Source organism: Mesocricetus auratus, unplaced genomic scaffold (assembly GCF_017639785.1).
Source record: "Mesocricetus auratus isolate SY011 unplaced genomic scaffold, BCM_Maur_2.0 Super-Scaffold_100008, whole genome shotgun sequence".
Lineage (NCBI taxonomy): Eukaryota > Metazoa > Chordata > Mammalia > Rodentia > Cricetidae > Mesocricetus > Mesocricetus auratus.
In genome coordinates, this window is record NW_024429192.1 from 43,328,380 (window position 1) to 43,350,283 (window position 21,904).

At 38.4% G+C, this 21,904-nt stretch overlaps 1 protein-coding gene across 1 annotated transcript in view; it reads right to left on the reverse strand.

Moving 5' to 3' along the window:
* The window catches only part of Myh15 (myosin heavy chain 15), a 127,072-nt gene that overhangs the window by 73,889 nt on the left and 31,279 nt on the right, over nt 1-21,904 (reverse strand). The window contains exons 15-20 of the mRNA XM_005074780.4: nt 16,090-16,266; nt 15,265-15,397; nt 5,633-5,700; nt 4,717-4,804; nt 2,590-2,707; nt 1,660-1,783 (exon numbers count right to left, since the gene is read on the reverse strand). Coding sequence (XP_005074837.1) covers nt 1,660-1,783; nt 2,590-2,707; nt 4,717-4,804; nt 5,633-5,700; nt 15,265-15,397; nt 16,090-16,266 — 708 coding nt within the window. The remainder of the gene's footprint in view (nt 1-1,659; nt 1,784-2,589; nt 2,708-4,716; nt 4,805-5,632; nt 5,701-15,264; nt 15,398-16,089; nt 16,267-21,904) is intronic.

A 21,904-nucleotide genomic window follows, 5' to 3' on the forward strand; every position in this document is an offset into this window, starting at 1 on the left:
GAGAGACTAATCCCTTTTCTGCCTGTGGTTCTTTGGGCAGGAGTGGAACCCCACAAAATTATCCCTGCCATGTTAATATGTCCATTGATATTGTTATGGCCAGGAAATAGAACCATAATTTCCTTCGACAGATGAGGGAATAGTGAAAGTGTGGTACCTATACACAATGGAATACTTTTCTACTATAAAGAAAAACTAACGTCATGAAATTTTTAAGTGAATGGGTAGACCTAGTAAAGATTATATTGAGTGAAGTAACCCAGACTCAGAAAGACAAACGCTGCAAGTTCTCCCTCATCTGTGGTTCCTAGCTCCATATTCTCAGATGTGGATTTATAACATGGAGAATCACAGAAACCAGGAAATCAAAAAGGGATTCTGAGAGTAGGTAAAAGAATAGTAGGATAGTGGCAGTGATTTTTAAATAGCCCATATGGTTGTTGCATCTTACATTACTGACCCATACTTTAGCAGATACTTTTGCTTTACATGTGAGAGATGTGGCATTTCCTAAGAATAATCAGTAAGAGCCAAGGTGAGGTGAACAGCTACCTGTGACACAAATTTCATAGAAGAACATATGTGGTTCTTCTTAAAGAACAACTTCTTGAACAACTGTGAAAGTTAATCTCTGCTTACAATATGCCCAGTCTCATCAGTGAGTCCCTCTCACTCCATCAGCCCATCCACCAGTGAAAGTTTCCTTAACATATGTGATTTGAGATTCCCACTAGCTCATGTGAGCTTTAGCCCTGATGAGTGGTATATGCCAAAAATAGTGAGATATAAGGAAAAAAACAAACGATAAACAGATTTCCAGGTACTCAAAATGTAAGAATCAAGTAACATTCATAAAACTATCCTACAGGGCTAGGTTTGGCTACACACATGTATAACCTTAGCAACTCAAAAGGCTGAGGCAGAAGAAAAGTGAGGCAAGCTCAAGAAGGATGGATAGACAGAAAGGAGACAGAAGATCTTTACCCTGTATTCTCACACTCTTTCAAAAAGTTGGTCCTATGTGGATGTCATTAGAAAAAACATGGTATTAACTACCAGGCAAGATCAAATTTTAGTAACCACAAATTTCCAAAAATATGTGGATTTCTTGGATAAAGCAGAATTTAAATAATCATATTTAAGGAAGTTGGTTTTGATTCATAATTGAATTTTAAATTATTAAATTACTAAAGTAATAATTATTTTCCAATTCAGCACACTACATAAAACATTTCGCATGTGCAAGAAGTTATCTCTGGGAACCTGGCTCACATTCTCATACACTGTTTTCTATCACAGAAAGGTCAGTTAAGCATTTACATAGTGGCACAAGTTTGGCCAGACAATTAGTTATAAAGATTTACATGCAAGACAGAGAATAATTCAGTGAGGGAGCTCTTGACTAGACTGTGCAAGGCCCTAGATTTAACCCTCAATATCAAAATAAATAATGTTAATAAAGCCTAGAGTTGTTTAAGTAACAATGGATTTTCTTTCTCTAGCAGAGTTGGAAGTTTTCACTATGACTTGGACTCTGTTATTTCTGATCACAAGAACTGAAGAACTTATTTAATAATCAGGCATTTACCAATATTTTAAATTGTATGATTTTCCCTACCTCTTCCCTCCCAAATGCATTCTTTGACATTTCTGGGTTACCTTGGTAACTCCACACTGGTACTGGGAATGGTCTATCTCCAAGAAGCCAAGTATTTCTTCAGTTGCTTTTCTGCTGCTCACAAACTCACTCTTTGAAAATATCCTTGGGTTCAGAATACAGTACCTAGTTTGAAATAGGACCAGGGTATCAGATGACTAATACAAAGAGTACTTCAAAACAAATGAGGAAAAGCTAGGGCAGATACACAACTCCCCTTCCAATCTGCTCAACTCTAACACAAGTCCTGGCAGCAATAGTGAAGATGCTATCAGCAATCAGGCCAACAGGTCAGTTTATATTCTCTACAGTGTTGTGACTATAAACTTAATTTTACTGGGGAAGTGGGGACTGAGAAGGAAAAGAAAAGCGGGAAAGTGTATGTGTGTCTACTATGTGGACAGGGAAACTGATGGTGAGTTGTAGACACATGCCTTTTAGTTCTTGGACAGTTGGTCTTGTCCTATCACATTTTGCTTGAACTGTCTTTATAAACTATAATTTTAGCTTTTCAAATTCAGGACATGGAAAACAAAGATGCCTCCCTTGCTTCCTACCACCTACACACTGCTGCATCCTTCTTTTCACTGATGCTAAATATGCAACAGCTTGGTTGGGTGGTAGCTACCACAGAGCACATAGACTTTAGAGCTGTACTTCATTCAGGCTTTCAATCTTCCTTCCATATATATTTCTTCTATATGTCAGTCTAATATCTAACAGAGATTTAAGGTCCTCCCATCTATGTAGATACTGAATTTAAGAACAAATAATATAGAACTCTGTCAGCATGTGTCTAATCACCACAAAAACGTATCAATTTATAGATTGGAGTACACCAAACAGACAAACAGTGCATGCATAAACAACACAGAGGAAACAGAACAGACTGCTTCAGACTTTTGGAACCTCGACCTCCAATGTATGTCTACCTTTGCTTAAAGTCATCATATAGCATCCGAACTGGAAACCCTTCAGAGCATACTCTAATTCCTTCCAAGACACCATTACAACGCAGTTGCTGAAGAACCAAGAAAGGGTCCAATACACCTGAAAGAGAGGGCCACACTGACTCAACATTCTCAGGCATCTATAACAGCAGATATCATCACCGATGCATCTTGGGTTTAAAAGAAAGTCTTAATTCAGTGTGATGCACATGAGTCTTCACAGTTCACTAACTCCCAGCCTGATGACACATATAGTACTTGTTCTACTAGGAAGGATTCTGATACGATTTACCTAGAATTCTTATTATTGTAGAATAAGGATTTATTCTACTGGAAAATGAAAAAGATCACATATTTTGCTATGTGCAAATGGCTGACATCATATACATTTGCTAACAAAAAGATGCTAGAGAATGTGGGCTGTCATTTCCAGTATGAGATGGGACAAACTACATGGTGGGGGCAGAGGGGAAAGAAAGGGGAAGGTGAACCAACCACACAATTCTGTTTGCATTTATGCTTAGAATGGATTTGCCCATATTCAGGCCTTCTTTTCCCCCTATTCTGTTGACAATGCCTATATTTATTCTATAGTGTGAGCATTCTTCTATCACCGTTTGTTCAACAAAAGAGCCCTCTACAGTTGTCAGCTGGAATCTCCGGTGGAAGTCTTTGAAAAGTCATCCAAGGAGCCAGTGTACCTGACCTTCATCCAGTACTCTGGACAAAGTCAAGGACCACCCCTTTCACAAAGGTCTGCCATGTCTCTATGTCTCAGATCACAGATGTAAGATAAACCATATGTGTGTACTCCAATCCTCCTATGCACAGGGTCGGATCTTTCATAACAAGGGGGATTAGAAGCTTCTGACACTTTAAGATTAAACCCACTCATGCCCTTTATTACATATGAAAGGCATGAAGCTTTTGTTGAAACTTGCTGAAATTCACACTGATTCCACAGAAGTCATCTAACAGTAGCAGAATTATTCCAAAATTCAGATGCAGCTGACTGCATTCTTTGATAGACTGAAACAGGATACATAGATATATTCAAAATCCCAGCTGAGGTCTGGGAATGTAGCATATATAGTATATTTGCCTAGTTTGTGTGAAGTCTTGTGTTATGGTAGTCCTAATACCATGAAATGCATACATACATGCATGCATGCATACATATATACATACACACACATACATACTCAAATAAGCATGTAATGCTGAAATGTCTCCATTATAAAAATTCCAATAACAACATTACTTGGCATCACACTGTCCCTAACTAGGTCACGGTCTGTCAAAATTGGGTTCTTAATTACAATAAATTAATAAAAATACAAAATAGTACAGACCCATAAAGATCATAACTGCAATATTAGGGTATGAATTCCAACGGTCTGAAGACAGTTCTTATCATATGGGTTCCTTTAAGTCCAACCACCTTGAACTAAAGCTCTAAGAATACTAAAGTTCCAAAGAGTCTGCTGGGAAGCATTGAGTTGTGATGTAAGGAATTTGCTCCAGAGAATTAAATTTGGCAGAGGAGTTTTGAGAATTGCAAACAGGAAAATCACCACCATCCTCTCATCACCATCTTACCCCCCATTAATTCATTGCAAAAGTGTCGACCATTCAGAAGTATGTAACTAAGCAAAAAGGCATATGAAGGGAAGATGCTAATTTGGGGAAGATTACTAGAGAGAATGTTTAATATTTTATGAAATGATCTTCATGGTCAATTTAGTTTATGAAGACCAAATACTATTCTTGTGCTAAAGTATCATCCTGATTCATTATTCAATTCCTTTAAGAATACTTTCTCTTTCTAATGAATTAATAGAAGTATAGCACCCATGCTTTAACCTAAAATTCAAGGATCAATTCCATTTGGAGCCTACTTTGGGAAGTCTTTTTATATGACCATCTGAAACTGAATTCAAAGCAGCCTAGGGGAGTTTCTTGAGACCCCAAATTTGACTTGCTTTCATTTTTCTATGGGAAAATCTACCGTCTATAGAGGAAATAGTAAATAATTCTTTAAAGTACATTCAACAAGGCTGAACTAAAATATAGTCCCTACTGCAAATTGTAAAGATGTCTCGTTCTCACCTGGCATTTTGTTCATATTTGGATTTATACATCTCACAAAATGAGGTGCTGTTGATTTCAAATCTGTCATCAATTTATTTATGTTTTCCTAAAATAAAAGCCATAATGAACAGAAAATCACTTTGCAAGCTTCAAAAGAACCCCAGAAAGTCTAAATCTGCCAGCTGAATCTGATATCTGACATGAGCACCAACAGGGAGACAATGAATTTAACATTATTACATCCTTACCAAACACATTCTTTTCTTTCCTGTAGCAAGTCAATACTTACCTGACAGCCATAGTTCCATTGTGAATCATTTCCAACTGCTTTGAATTTGAATTCAGTAACTTTTGAAGCCAAGCAACAAGGTTACTTATCATTTCTTCAATTTTCTATTTTGAAAGCCTTTATTTCAGATCAGATTTACAGAATAATCTGAGATTGTTTAAAACATTTATTTTAAGAATGAAGGAAGCAGGATAGAGAACAGAAGAAAAGGCAATGGTGCTGAATCAGTCTCAGGCTTGATTCCACAACCCCAGTCACACCACAGTCCTCTCTTGAGAGGTGGGCAATGAGATTCCTTAGCTTCCTATTGCCTAAGGGCAATTCTACCCACTGGGAGGATTATGAGTCAATGGTCACATCAACCAGAGGACAAGAACAAGGCTAACAAATGGAACCCAGTCAGGGCACCACTAGTGATTTCTAAAGTCCTTCACAATAAATCCACCTTCATGGCTTTATGTAAGGCTGATGAAATGGCTCTGTGTGTGAACATATGGACCTGCAACCCAGAGCCCACATGAAGGTCAAAGAGAACTGAGTTCACAAAATTGTCCTCTGACTTCCACATGTATGCTATGGAATGCATGCTCACACATCATACATGCACAGAATAATAATGATTAATTAATTTAAAATGCAAATTACTTTATGCAGAGATGAAATCAGTTGGAATGATGTTCCTTTCCTTCGTGTCTTCTCACCAAACTGTGTAGCTAAAAAAGCAAAAGGAGAAAATTGTTTACAAATTCCTTTTTCCATAATATATAGTGTTGTCATAGTGTTGACAAAAACAAATTCATCCAAGTTTTTATTTTTTTAATTTTTTTCAGTTTCTCAGCTCGTTAATCTTTGTTGTCTTTTTTTATAATTAAATTTTTAATTATAAGTTTAAATTTAGATTAGAAACAAGGTTGCTTCACAAGTCAGTTCCAGGTCCCTCTCCGTTTCCCTCCCCTCCTCCCATGCCTTCCCCCCAACACCCCCATTATCCCCTCATTTCTCCAGGGAGGGTGAGGCCCTCCATGGGGGTGTCCATAGACTGTCATTTCATCCAGGGCAGGGCCTAGACCCTCCCCCCAAGAGTTCAGGGTGAGAGTTCATCTCACATTGTTGGATAGGAGTCCAAAGTCCATGTGTATACTCGGAATGAATACTGATCTACTGCCCAAGGCTCAGTAGATTAACTAGGCCTCCTCACTGACACCCCCATTCAGGGGGTCTTGATCAGTCCCATGTTGGATTCCCAGGCATCACCCTGGGATTCAAGAGTTAACCCTTGTCAGGTCAGCTGTTTCTGGGGTTATCATCCAAGTTTTTAAAACATGATAGTATGTACCAAAAAGTTTTGAGAATATGTAAATCCTTCCAAAATGCCTATAGTGCTTCTCCATTAAAGAAACAATCAGAAAGCTATATAAAGATATTCACTCAAACATTATCTAGGCACTGTGGAAAAATTTAAGCAAAAGAAAACTTAAGAAATGTGCATTATGGCCGGGCGGTGGTGGCGCACGCCTTTAATCCCAGCACTCGGGAGGCAGAGGCAGGCGGATCTCTGTGAGTTCGAGGCTGGGATGGACCGATAGCCTCCAAAACAATACAGAGAAACCCTGTCTCGTAAAAACCAAAAAAAAAAAAAAAAAGAAATGTGCATTATGACACATTAAATTATGAATAAGTATGCATACAGTAGAATACTCCAAACTTTAAAATGATTATGTAAAAATATTTTAGTTTTATTTGAAGAGAAGAATGTTCATTTTGAATATCATTCTCCTGATTGTGTATGCCTAGTTTTAAGTACAGTTAGGTTATAAGTGACTACAAATGAAACATCTGGGGAAACCTGGAAACCAAAATATTACTAGTAGTTGCCTACAGTGTGACATGATAGGACCTTTTATGCTTATCATTTTAGTTTCCCTATATTGATTGGTTACGGCAACACCTACATGCTTTCAAGGTTTATGAAAAAGTCAAATGTATTCCCTGTTCCTTATTATTGAAGCAAAAGAAACTACACTAAGTCAAAATATCTTGCAAACAGCTATGCAGTCCTAATTTTCTCAAATGTACAACAGCAGAAAGGACAAAAGCCATATGCAATCAGGAGACTACAGAACACATATAAGTACAGAAAATTAAAACACATTATTTTCTGAACCTGAATAATAACTTCGTAGAGGCACATGTCATGAAATTTAATGATGAATGTCCTTTTGGGAGACCCAGGTTCTCTAAGTGAAGCACATGATTTCTGTGCACTTCATTTTCCCTATCTTTGAATAGGGAATACAATTGCCTGACATTGCATTTTTAAGCTATAACTCTGATCTAAAATACATCAATTTGCCAGCACATAGTATGGTTATTGTGGACAATTTAATGTGAGGATGAGTTAGAATTTTAGAAGTACTTATTTCCAAGAAGTGCTAGAATAAGTTTCTTCACTTCTGTATGCAAAGAATGCAGTTCCTTCCCAATTGTCTGGCCATCCCCTGCTCTGATTCTCCTACATGTGGTCAGATAATTATCCAATTAAGAACTGTACTCTATACAGCTACTCCCTCACCAAATCATAGGTACAATAGAAGACCCAGACAAATTGTGGACACAGTCATCCTGGTTGTTTTGGAAACTGGGGAGAGAATAAGAAACTTGAGGCCAGCCACTGGCAAGACAACAGTCTTAAAAAAAACAAGAGTATGGACATCAGCCCCTCCAAGACCCCAACCCCAGCGAGTCCAGCTTCAGGTGAGATTGGGTCTCTGGCAGGGACCGCCCGCCCATCACCCATCCCCCTTGATCTTCCGTGCCTCTCCTGGCATCCAGAAGACCCGCCCACACAGGAAAGACATCAGCCCTTCCAAGACCCCAACCCCAGCGAGTCCAGCTTCAGGAAAGACATCAGCCCCTCCAAGACCTCAACCCCAGCGAGTCCAGCTTCAGGAAAGACATCAGCCCTTCCAAGACCCCAACCCCAGCGAGTCCAGCTTCAGGAAAGACATCAGCCCTTCCAAGACCCCAACCCCAGCTAGTACAGCTTCAGGAGACCTGCCCACACAGCAAAGAAGTCAACAATTCCAAGACCCCAACCCCAGCGAGTCCAGCTTCAGGAAAGACATCAGCCCTACCAGGACCCAAACTCTGTGTCAGCATCCCCAGCTTCAGCTGCAGGAAGGAAGGAGACCAGTGGAGACGGAAAGACCCCACCAGCACCCACTGGAAGAAGAGATGGGAAGAAAACAGAATAAGAGATCACTCAGCAATAGAAACATCAACATAACCCCACCAGAATCCAGGGATCCAACACCAGCAAGACCCGAAAAGCACTACATAGACGAAGAAGAGGAGACAGACCTTAAAAATTATTTCATGAAGATGATGGAGACCCTCAAAGAAGAAACAAGGAAATTCCTTAAAGAAATAGAAGAAAAAACAAACAAAAAATCCATGAAATGAGGGAAAAAAATTCAAGAAATAAACAAATCTCTCAAAGAATCTAAAGAGCACCAAGAAAAAACAACCAAAAAAATTAAGGAAACAACTCAAACAGTTGAAGGATTGAAAGCCGAAATAGAAACGATAAAGAAAACACAGAATGAAGGGATGCTAGAAATAGAAAAGTTGGGTAAACGATCAGGAACTACAGATGCAAGTATCACCAATAGAATACAAGAGATAGAAGAGAGAATCTCAGGTGTTGAAGACTCATTAGAGGATATAGAGTCGTCAACCAAAGAAAATCTCAAAACCAACAAATCCTTAACACAAAATATCCAGGAAATATGGGACACCGTGAAGAAGCCAAACCTGAGAATAATAGGTATAGAAGAAGATGAAGAAATTCAACTTAAAGGTACAGAAAACATATTCAACAAAATCATAGAAGAAAACTTCCCTAACCTAAAGAAAGATATGCCTATGAAAGTACAAGAATCTTACAGAACACCAAATAGGCTTGACCAGAAAAAGAAGTCACCTCGCCATATAATAATCAAAACATCAAACCTACAGAGTAGAGAAAATATTAAGAGCATCTAAAGAAAAAGGCCAAGTAACATACAAAGGCAGACCTATCCGAATTACACCTGACTTCTCAATGGAAACAATGAAAGCCAGAAGATCCTGGACAGATGTCCTACAAACGCTAAGGGAACAAGGATGCCAGCCCAGACTACTATATCCAGCAAAGCTCTCAATTACCATAGATGGAGAAAACAAAATATTCCATGACAAAGCCAGATTTAAACAATACGTATCCATGAATCCAGCTCTACAGAAAATGCTAGAAGGAAAACCTAGAGCCAAGGAAGATAACTACATTCACAAAGACACAGGCAATATATAATCACACTTTACAAAACACCAAAAGAAAAAGGGAGGAGAAACTACACAAAATAACTTCACTAACAATAAATCAAGCACAAACAAGGATCACCAATCAATGGTCATTAATATCCCTCAATGTCAACGGCCTCAACTTGCCTATAAAAAGACACAGAATAGCAGAATGGATACGAAGACAGAACCCTTCCTTCTGCTGCATACAAGAAATACATCTCACATCAAAGACAGACGTTATCTCAGAGTAAAGGGTTGGGAAAAGATCTTCCAATCAAACGGTCCCAAGAAACAAGCGGGGGTAGCAATCCTAATATCTAACAAATTAGACTTCAAATTAAAATCAATCAAAAGAGATGAAGAAGGACACTTCATATTCATCAAAGGAAAAATACATCAAGACGAAGTCTCGATTTTAAACATCTACGCCCCAAATACAAAGGCACCTACATTCGTGAAAGAAACATTACTAAAGCTCAAAGTGCACATAAAATCTCACACACTAATAGTAGGAGACTTCAACACTCCGCTCTCACCGCTAGACAGGACCTCCAGACAGAAACTTAACAAAGAAACAAAAGAACTAATAGAAGTTATGACCCATCTGGGTTTAACAGACATCTATAGAACATTCCACCCAAATACAAAGGGATATACCTTCTTCTCGGCACCACATGGAACCTTCTCTAAAATTGACCACATAATAGGAAACATAGCAAATCTCCACAGATACAAAAAAATTGGAATAACCCCCTGCATCTTATCAGACCACCATGCATTAACATTAGAATTCAACAATAACACAAATCGCAGAAACCCTACAAACTCATGGAGATTGAACAATGCACAATTGCACCATCCCTGGGTAAAGGAAGAAATAAAAAAAGAAATTAAAGACTTCCTCGATTTCAATGAGAATGAAGACACAACATACACAAACTTATGGGACACTTTGAAAGCAGTGCTGAGAGGAAAGTTTATAGCACTAAGTGCCCACATGAAAAAACTGGAGGGAGAACAGTCATACTAGAGAATTAATAGCACAGCTGAATGTTCTAGAACAAAAAGAAGCAAACTCCCCCAGGAGGAGCAGACGCCAGGAAATAATCAAATTGAGGGCTGAAATCAATCAAGTAGAAACCAGAAAAACACTGAGAAGAATCAATGAAACAAAGAGTTGGTTCTTTGAGAAAATCAACAAAATAGATAAACCTCTGTCCAAACTAACCAAAAGACAGAGGGAGAGCATGCTAATTAACAAAATCAGGGATGAAAAAGGGGACATAACAACAGACTCTGAGGAAATCCAGAGAATCATCAGGGCATACTTTGAAAATCTGTACTCCACAAAATTTGAAAATTTAAAGGAAATGGACAATTTCCTGGATAGATATCACTTGCCAAAACTAAATCAAGAACAGATAAACAATCTAAACAGACCTATAACTCCTAATGAAATAGAAGCAGTCACCAAAAGTTTCCCAAATAAAAAAAGCCCAGGCCCAGATGGCTTCAGTGCAGAATTCTACCAGAAATTCAATGAAGAGCTAATTCCAATACTCCTCAAAGTATTCCACACAATAGAAGCAGGAGACTCACTGCCAAACTCTTTCTATGAGGCTACAATTACCTTGATACCCAAGCCACACAAAGACACAACTAAGAAAGAGAACTATAGACCAATTTCCCTCATGAACATTGATGCAAAAATACTCAATAAAATACTCGCAAACCAGATTCAAGAACACGTCAGAAAAATCATCCACCATGATCAAGTAGGCTTCATCCCAGGAATGCAGGGATGGTTCAACATTAGAAAGTCTATCAATGTAATCCACCATATTAACAATCTGCGAAAGAAAAACCACATGATCATCTCACTAGATGCTGAAAAAGCCTTTGACAAAATCCAGCACCCCTTCATGATAAAGGTCCTAGAGAGATCAGGGATAACAGGAATGTACCTGAATATAATAAAAGCAATATACAGTAACCCAACAGCTTACATCAAACTAAATGGAGAGAAACTCAAAGCAATTCCTCTAAAATCAGGAACAAGACAAGGCTGTCCACTCTCTCCATATCTCTTCAATATTGTACTTGAAGTTCTAGCTACAGCAATAAGACAACAAAAGGAGATAAAGGGGATACAAATAGGAAAAGAAGAAGTCAAACTTTCACTATTTGCAGATGATATGATAGTTTACATAAGTGACCCAAAAAACTCTGCAAGTTTACTCCTAGAGCTGATAAACACCTTCAGCAATGTGGCAGGATACAAGGTAAACTCAAAAAAAATCAGTGGCCCTATTATATACAGATGATGAAGTGACTGAGAAAGAAATCAGAGAAACATCACCCTTTACAATAGCCAAAAACAGCATCAAATATCTGGGGATAATGTTAACCAAGGAAGTTAAAGGCCTGTATATCAAGAACTTTGTGTCTTTAAAGAAAGAAATCAAAGAAGATACCAGAAAATGGAAAGATCTCCCATGCTCTTGGATTGGTAGGATCAACATAATAAAAATGGCAATCTTGCCAAAAGCAGTCTACAGATTCAATGCAATCCCTATCAAAATTCCATCACAATTCTTCAAGGACCTGGAAAGAACATTAATCAACTTTATATGGAAAAACAAAAGGCCCAGGATAGCCAAAACATCCCTATACAATAAAGGAACTTCAGGAGGCATCACCATACCTGACTTCAAGCTCTATTATAGAGCTATAGTCCTGAAAACAGCTTGGTATTGGCACAAAAATAGGCAGGTAGACCAATGGAACCGAATCGAAAGCCCTAATTTTAACCCACACTCCTATGAACACTTGATTTTTGACAAAGAAGCTAAAACTGTACAATGGAAAAAAGAAAGCATCTTCAACAAATGGTGCTGGCATAACTGGGTACTGGTATGCAGAAGACTGCAGATAGATCCATGTTTATCGCCTTGTACAAAACTTAAGTCCAAATGGATCAAAGATCTCAACATAAATCCAGCCACACTGAAACTTTTAGAAGAGAAAGTGGGAGATACTCTTCAACGAGTTGGTACAGGAGACCACTTCCTAAACATAACACCAGTGGCACAGGCACTGAGATCGACAATTAACAAATGGGACCTTCTGAAACTAAAAAGCTTCTGTAAGGCAAAGGACACAGTCAAAAAGACAAAAAGGCAGGCCACAGAATGGGAAAATATATTCACTAACCCTACATGTGACAGAGGGCTAATCTCCAAAATTTACAAAGAACTCAAGAAACAAGTCTCCAAAACACCAAAGGATCCAATTAAAAGGTGGGGTACAGAGCTAAATAGAGAATTCTCAGTAGAGGAGGCTAAAATGGCCAAGAGACACTTAAGAAAGTGCTCAACATCCTTAGCCATCAGGGAAATGCAAATCAAAACAACTCTGAGATACCATCTTACTCCTGTCAGAATGGCTAGAATCAAAAACACCAAAGACAATTTATGCTGGAGAGGATGTGGAGAGAGAGGAACACTCCTCCACTGCTGGTGGGAGTGCCGACTCATACAGCCTCTTTGGAAATCAGTATGGAGATTCCTCAGGAAAATGGGAATTAATCTACCACTAGACCCAGCAATTCCACTCTTAGGCATATATCCAAATGAGGCAAGTTCATACAACAAGGGCATCTGCTCCACTATGTTCATAGCAGCATTACTTGTAATAGCCAGAACCTGGAAGCAACCTAGATGCCCCTCAACTGAAGAGTGGCTAGAGAAAATGTGGTACATTTACACAATGGAGTATTACTCAGCAGAAAAAAACAATGGAATCTTGAAATTCGCAGGGAAATGGATAGCACTGGAAGAAACCATCCTGAGTGAAGTAACCCAGTCGCAAAAAGACAAACATGATATGTACTCACTCATATATGGATTTTAGACATGGATCAGGATAGTGCCAGTCTGCACTTCCACTGATAGAGAGTCTGGGAAACAGGAAAGAACCTAAAAGATATGCATATATGCATAGTACCCAAGAGAAGAGGATTGAGACAAGATCCTCTGAATGGATGGGGAACACGGCAAGGGGTGGGGAGGAGTGGGACCTGGGAAGAAGAGAGGGGGTGAAGAGGAAGAAAGTTGGTCATGGGGGAACAGGAAGTTGAGGGGGTGGGGGTAGAATAGGGGGAAGAGGGAATCATAGGATCGAATACAGATCAGGCACCAGAGTGACCTCGAGTGATCTAAAGGGATAACACCAATTGGCAAGCTAAGCAATAGTGGAGAGACCACCTCGAGTGCCAATTCCTGATAATGAACTTGATGTCTATAACCATCCGGGAGCCTTCATCCTGTGACTGATGGAAGCAGAGGCAAACACACAATTAATCACTGAACTGAACCCAAGGAACCCAGTGACAGAGAGAGAGGAGTGATGAGCAAATTGGCAAAGAATGGGCTGGCAAAACCAGCAGAAACAGCTGATCTGAATAGGGGAGAGCTCTTGGACCCCAGAATGACAGTGGGGAGGCCAGCATGGGACTGATCTGGACCCCCCAAATGTGAGTGTCAGCGAGAAGGCCTGGGCAACCTATGGGGCCATGAGCTGTGGATCAGTGTCTATCCCTGATATACAAACAGTCTTCGTGTGCCTATAGCACAAAGAGGGATGCTCTCTCAGCCTGGACTCTTAGGAGAGTGCCTGGACCCTACCCAGAGTAAAATGACAGACTCTAGATATCCCCTATGTGGAAGGATTTGGCAATAGGGTGGGAGGGCGGAAGGGTAGTGCGGGAGGAGGGGAGGGAGAGGGAACTGGGACTGACATATAAAACAAGCTATTTAAAATTAAAATAAAAATGATATAAAAAATAAGAGTACAATCAGGCATACTACCCCCAAATTATCAAAATTAAACACAGTCACTTTTACTTCTCTATCTCCTCTTGACACAGGCCCAGAATATGCCAGGCTTTCTTCTTTATTATATCATCATGTACTGAAAAATCCAGGAAATATTAAATTCTTCATCTCCTTCTTGACTGTGTTCATCAGAAGGTCTAAAACAGGCTAAGAGAGACTGGAAATTACTGTGAAACTGGGTATAAAATAATAGAAAGCTGAGAATGTTAGGAGTGAGAGTACATGCCCTACTGAAAGAACAGCTAGTACACTCCATTCCATGTGTTCTGCGAGAATCTGAACTTGACAGATTTAATATTTACCAAGAGTTTCCATTTTGGAAAGGAAAATAAATTCCATAGTTGCGAGAGAAATATTTTGATTTTCGACCTGTATGAACCAAAGGAAGATGACAGACAGAAGATAGATGATAGATAGATAGATAGATAGATAGATAGATAGATAGATAGATAGATAGATAATCTTTGACCCAAAGCTGCCTGAGGACATATTAAATTAAGCTCAAATGTTTCTCTAGTTGACAAACTATAGCCAACCCTTAGCAAGTTGCCACGTCCTAGTCAAACATAGTCTGTTAACTATTCAAGTTCACCTAAAATAGATGCACGCTATAATCAACAAGGTTGTCTCAATAGCTTCTAGTTTTATACACTATTTTCTTGTCTCTAGATATGAATAGCACCTCTTACTCGTGTGGTGGTTTGATATATTATGAACCAGGTTTATTGTTTTGTTTTGTTGTTTCAGACTGCCAATCAATTTAGAATTGCAAATAAAGCTAATTAAGATTTGAAAAACTTATATTAGTCTCTTGATGTCAATTTAAGGATTATTGTTGTCTCCAAACATTCATCAAACTGTGTTGGCACTTTTCTCTTTGTAAGTCAGTCTAAAAGAAAGCATGAATTAGTCACAAACACTCTAGAAGGACATAGAAAACACAAGTTCTTATCACAGAAAGCAGAAACGACTTTTATAAAAGTCATATCACCCACCAATCCCCAGGGGGAGGTAAAACGTCAATGGAGACCAACTCACCACTGCCAGAAATGAAGTCACGTGTAAAGAGACTCGCCAAGACTTTGTTGGAGGACTTCTGGAGGAGAGCCACCACTGTTTCATTAAGAATGTCTTTGTTCTTTCCAAGCCAACCACTGATATTATAAGGGACCTTTGGAAAGGCATGTGTTTCAGGTAACAAAATGAGAAAAGGTATACATTCATCAATTCAAAAAGAAAAAGTATGCATTGCTTGAAAAAAAACCCACAAGTTGTATACTTTAGTATTAATTTAGTAACAATGCTGAGTAAATTCCAGAAGGCCATCTTGAAGCCAGTGAGGCTTTTAAACTTAAAATTTTCAAAAGAAAGTAAAATAAAAAGAATTTACAGATAAAAAAGTAATGGGTAAGAAAAAAATTTAAGGGAAAGGACAGAGAAAGGGACTGGGGAGGCAATAAGGGTCATTAGAAAATTTTGAGCCAAAATTTAGAGATCACTACATCACCATATCTTTAAAAAGGGTGATTTGAAATCACTTATACAACATCAATTTTTTTTAAATGAACAAAGGAGGTGTCCTGAGACACTGATGATTTACAAGGCTTTCTGCAGAAGCCCTCTTTCAAGGTTGGGTGACAAGAGTTCCTTTTGAGATTCCTCTCAACCTAAGCTACTGTAATGTGGACATTTCACTTCCTGTGCACCGAAAGATGACACCACCTCTCCTCTGGCACTGAGATGTGCTTGTTCATCTCATCATTTATTATAAACAGTACTAAAATATTACCTGAAGGATTTTGGACAAGTTCATTTGATGTACAGACAGAATAATATAGGCCTGGGAATCTAGGGCAAACTCACCACTCCAGCATAATGAGCAAGTTCAAAGTGAACTTCATAGTTCTTCTCAGAAGACGCAGGTTTCTGGAAATAAGGAGACTTTCCAAAATGGTTACCAAAGAGTTTGGTCTCAAAAGTCTTGTCAGTAGCTTTAGAAAACATACATTCTTCTTCAAGGATGGAAAGAATGCCCATGGGCTGTGGGAGAAAGATGAGAATGAGTTCTAAAAACACCAGAAAAGATATTTGCAGTACTACATCAATATAAATATTTCATAAAGAACTGAGTTAACAAAGGGAAGCTCTCCCCTGCAAGAACTAGCCAATTATACCATGTATCCTGTAAATATGCATTACTTGCAATGCCAAACTCGTACCAGCAGGGGCAGCAGTGAGCTGCATATTAACGACATCGTAAGCAATAAATAATTGGAAAATAACTTACTTCCATATAAGAGCCCTGAAGACATTGTGTAAAGTATAATGACTGAGAATGAAGGGGCACAAGCGATTTTACCATGAGATCTCTTTGCCCTCAATGAGAAAAACAAAAACAAAAACAAACTCCCCCCCAAAAAAACCCAGAATCATCTTGTTAAAGTATTCTGGCAGAGAAAGGGGAAAATAAAGATAGCAGGGACCGCAAGGTATAAGACTTATGTGAGTATGAGATCCTATCTGAAGCAAGTGTGACCCAAGCAAAACCAGCCATAGTATAAGGGGAGGGGGGATTTACATAGTTAAATGCAGCTGGATCCCAAAAAACTTACAGGCTGTAGTAAGATGGCTGAATTTTAAATGTAATGAGAAACCTTTAAGAGACATTTAACATGAAGTGATGTGAACTGATTTGTGTTTGAATGAAAAAATGTTTTAGGGCAAGAGTCAGCTAAGCTGATTGGAAAGTATTGAGCTAACAACATTTTTTACATGTTAAAGGACTTTAGAAATATACAAGGAGATAGGAAATAAAATGTTACTACTTCCTTAAGCAATTTTTTTTCTAAATGGCCATAGTCCTGGCAACTTGTTTACTACCTGGTTATTTGCTGTGGCATATGCAAACAAAAGAAGAGGCATGTTTCAGTAATAACAGACTGCAGGCTGGATTTGGCCCACAGCATCATAGTTGGTTGATCCCTAGTATGCATAGAAATGGTGTCAGAGTTTGTGAGAAGTCATCTGAAATGTGATGTAGATGAAATGTGATGAAAGTAGAGCTATGTCACACTTCCTAATGAAAAAAATAGGGAATGTAAGACAAGTTTTCAACCTGAGTGATTTCTAATGGCCCCTTCCAGCACACAACACGCACAAGAAAAACAAATTTGTCAAATATGGAAAAATTAGGTATACTTGTGATATTTATGTATTTTTTATATTAACATTATTTACCTTGAAATGCCTTCTAAGATCAACTCACTATTTCGGATAATTAAATATATGACAATATTACTTAGACACAGGCTCCAGTTCTAAAGTATTTAGCCAAAAAAAAAAAAAGACATGTAATGCATAATCAGCCAAATAGACAGCCCAGAATAACAGGTGAAATGAGTTCCAGTTATAACAATGACTGCTTGTTGCGAGAACACCGGCCTTGTGATTCCCCTCAACCCTTTTCATTCTTGAGTCTGGAGAAACATTGAAGACTGTCTTACATAGGGTCTCTGTTGCTATAAAGATACACCATGACCATAGGAACTCTTACAAAGGAAAACATTTAATTAGGTGGCTTACAGTTTCAAAGGCTTAGTCCGTTAACATCATAGTGAGACATGGTGGTGTGTAGACAAACATGTGCGAGAGAAGGAACTGAGAGTGAAAACAGAGATACATCTTGATCCTGCAGGCAACAGGAAGTGGTCTGAGAAACTGGGTGTGGCTTGAACATATATGAAGCCTCAAAGCCCACCTCCACAGTGGCACTCTTCCTCCAACAAGGCCATTCCTCCTCCAACGCAGTTACAACTTCTGATAGTGTCATTCATGGGGGACAATTACATTCAAAATACCAGAAATATCTACTCTAACTTTCCTAACAGATACTTAAATTCTCATCAGAACTGCTTTCTAAGAGCAGCCACTTATGCTTGCATGCAGAGAGATCATATCAGAGTCAAGGCACTAGATATATAATGTATTAAAACAAATTATTTATACTTAAAATTCTTAGTTCTAAATATCTCACTGAAGCCACAGAAATGAGTCTTAATCTACATAATAATTCATCATATATTTGAAGATAAAGATTTCAATTATTTGCCACTCATATATATATATGTGTGTGTGTGTGTGTGTGTGTACATATGTATCTTTATTTATCATTGTGTATGTGTGTGACAGGGACATGGATACACACCTGTCACACTGCATAGGCAGATGCCACAGGACAACTTCATAGAGTGGATTCTTTCTTTCCACCTTTATGTGGGTTCTATGGATGAAACTCAGGTTGTCAGACTTTTGTGACAAGCACTTTTACCCACTGAGCCACCTCACAGATCTCAGGGTTTCTATCCTTTAAAAAAATGCTCATGGACCTGGAGCCTGCATAGAAAGTATAGTGAACAATATTCCAAAAGTGATTCTTGGCACCTCCCTGTGCCCCAAGACTCTAGATGCAGTGAGCTAAAAGCATCCCATGTAAAAAAGATATCCATCTTGTACATAAAACACTGGCTTTGTAAGCTATTGGCAAAATAAAAAATGAGGACTATTAAGAAGGTGGTGTGGAATGCCATAGCTAAAATAGCTTCAAACTCTTGGGAACTTGGAAGAATGAACTCCATGTCGTACCATGTATTTTCCTATATACCAATATCCAACACTTATAGAAATCTGGAATGAGTCATTTAAAAACATAAGAGTCTCCTAGGTGGAGACTTGTTAGCAAGAAGACAGTGCCAAAGTCTCACAAGGAGAAGGTGCTCATTCACACAGAACTGTACCCACACCTGAAGAGCCCCTGGCCCCTGGTCCCCATTGAAGTCAATATCAACGCTGAGGTGAATGGACATTCAATGTAAACCAAGTAGACATCACACCTTGAAATGTAATATTTGGAACAGTAATGAGGGAAGATCATTGTTTTCAAAGTCTCCTTTATTTCCTAATTGTTCTAGAGGTGTAAAACTTCTAGTGGATATGGAGCTCTACCACAAATTAACTTCCAAATAGGTTGGAAAGGGGTACTTATGTGCTGTCCCATAACCTCTTGCACTATTGCCTTAGTTTTTTTCCCTGTTGCTTTAATAAAATACCCCGATAAAAGCAACGAAGAAGGGGTTCCAGTTTCCAGTCCATCATTGTAGAGAAGTACAGCATCGGGTGCTAGGAATAAAGCACGTGGAGCTCCTTGGTGAATTCCATGCCAGGCAAGGATGACAAAGGTGTGGGACAAGCATGCCAGGCAGACAGAGCTTAACTGAGAAGTTTTATTAGAAAGGGGAGGGAGGAGGAAGGAAAGAGAAAAGAGGTAAAGAGACACAGAACAGAGAGAAGACAGAAGAGAAGAGGGAGACAGGAAAAGTCCTTCACAGTCTGTTCCTTCTCCCCCCTGAGGTATTTGTTTATGAATAGTGAGGCTTTGAGTAGGGAAATGACATTTCCTATCTCTGTGTGTGTGTGTCTGTGTGTGTGCGTGCTTGCCTGTTCTCTAGCTATCTTTAATTGCAGAAATCACTTCCGTTTCTGAAGACCTAAACTAAACATTACACTTTTCCTGGCAGGATGTTATAGATCCATACAGACACAGTCAACCTCTGACTTTCTGGTCACTCTGAACCTTTTTTTTGTCTGTCTCTTATTATTATTTTATACTGAACAATTTTTAAAAGACATTTTACACTTGTTAGACTTAGAATCTCTTTGCTTTTACCTAATGCTTGAGATTTCTACTGGTTTTAGGTTGATCATTTGTACATTACTGTGTGATAATTTAGAATCAACACTTATTGTGTTCCTTGGCATGTGGGGAAAACCAAGAGGAGCTTTGGTACACCAATCATAAGTTCCTCCCCCACTGTCCATTCTGATTAGATACCTTGGCAAGCTATCCCCACCCCACAGAAGATGGACCAAGTACAGTTGCTGGGTTTCTATCTTCTATTAGCAATGAAATAATTTAGACATGCCCATCTCATCCTCCTGTAGATATTGATAGTCACCCTATTGCCTCAGAGCCTGCACCCTGTTTGGGAGGAGCCTCAAATGACCTCAAGTGGTATAGGGCATCAAATCCAAGAAATATGAGCAAAACATGAAAGCCAAGACGAATAAGTAGCTGAACTCCTCTGCTCAGCAATAGGGTAAGGAGGACAGAATCAAGACAAATAAGTGAACTTAAATTTATCTATTTAATGAGAAACAGTCTTGGTTTCAAGACATCTTTCCAATTTTAAGAGAAGTTTCTTGAGTGGCAAGATGATGACTTCTAGGGATGTATTCCTTATTACCCTCAGTGTAAGTCCTCAAGAAATTTCTAGAAAGTAATTGATTGATAGGGGAACACTGATACATATTCCAGTATGTAAATGTTTAAATTCTGGAAAGTAGGCCACTTGGCTGGGGAACAATAGACAAACTGTAAAAGAATAAAAAGTATGAAGCTATACATTTAAAAAATTGCAAGCATATAAGATATAACTAGATACTAATATCAATTATTTTATACTAAATAACAAAATTAGCATAACAAAGAACTCCCCTTGGGAGACTGCAATACTTATCTAATGCTAAGATGTTGCTAAGGGTTAAGATATTATAGAAATATTTTTGGAATATTTGTTACAATTGTGTACTGATATGGAAAGCTGTTGTCTGATAGCATATCACTATATATAAACCATCAAAACTTATTACCCCTCAAAAGTTAACCCATCCCTAGCCATGGAGCTATTGGCATTGTTAGACATTGGAAGAAATAAATACAGTTTGTCCTAAAAGTGTATGTAGATGGTTTTTCTTTGGGCTACCAGCTCATAAAAATGACCAGGAGACTTATTATTGATTATGAAAGCTTGGCCTTAGCTTGGGCTTGTCCTACTGGCTCTTGTAATTTAAATTAACCCATTCATATTAACTTATATTCTGTCACATGGTATTACCTCTCTTTCATCTTGCACCTCTTGTTAACTCTCTGTATGGCTGATGACTCCACATTTCTTTTTCCCAGAGTCTTCTCAGTTCCTGGAAGTCTTGCCTAACCTCTTCCTGCCTAGCTATTGGCCAGTTAGCTAATATTGAACCAGTCACAGTGACTTATCTGCTCAGAGTGCACAAATATCCCATAACATCCAAGAATGTTAGGCAGTACATACTGCTCTTTAAGGATTAAAGAAACAAAGGACACAAAATTGAAAGTTGGGTGGGTAAAGAATGAAGGTGGATCTCAGAAGAGCTGGGTGAGGGGTGAATATGATACAAAACTTTCAAAGAACTAAAGAAAAGGTAAATAAGCAAATGTAAGAGAAAATGTTAATTCAGACCAAGTCAGATATTTAAGACTAATAATGTGATCCACCATGTAACACATTTTACACTCAACATCTAGTATGGTGATAAGAACTGAAGTGATTTTCTTTTGAGGCCAATATAATTCCAAAACCTTATTCTAATCTCATGGAAGAATGCTAGAGCATTTAAAGATATACCAAGAGTAACAAGTGCTTAGACACAAAACTTTGGATATTTGTCAAGAAATAACAAATATAATCTCTTTAATGAATGTCTGAACATAGCCATAAACTATGTAATTGCATGGTAATACTTTAGTATTAATAAATTAAGTTCTGACCTAGAATCTTTCTATAATGAAACATAGTGAGTTAATCCT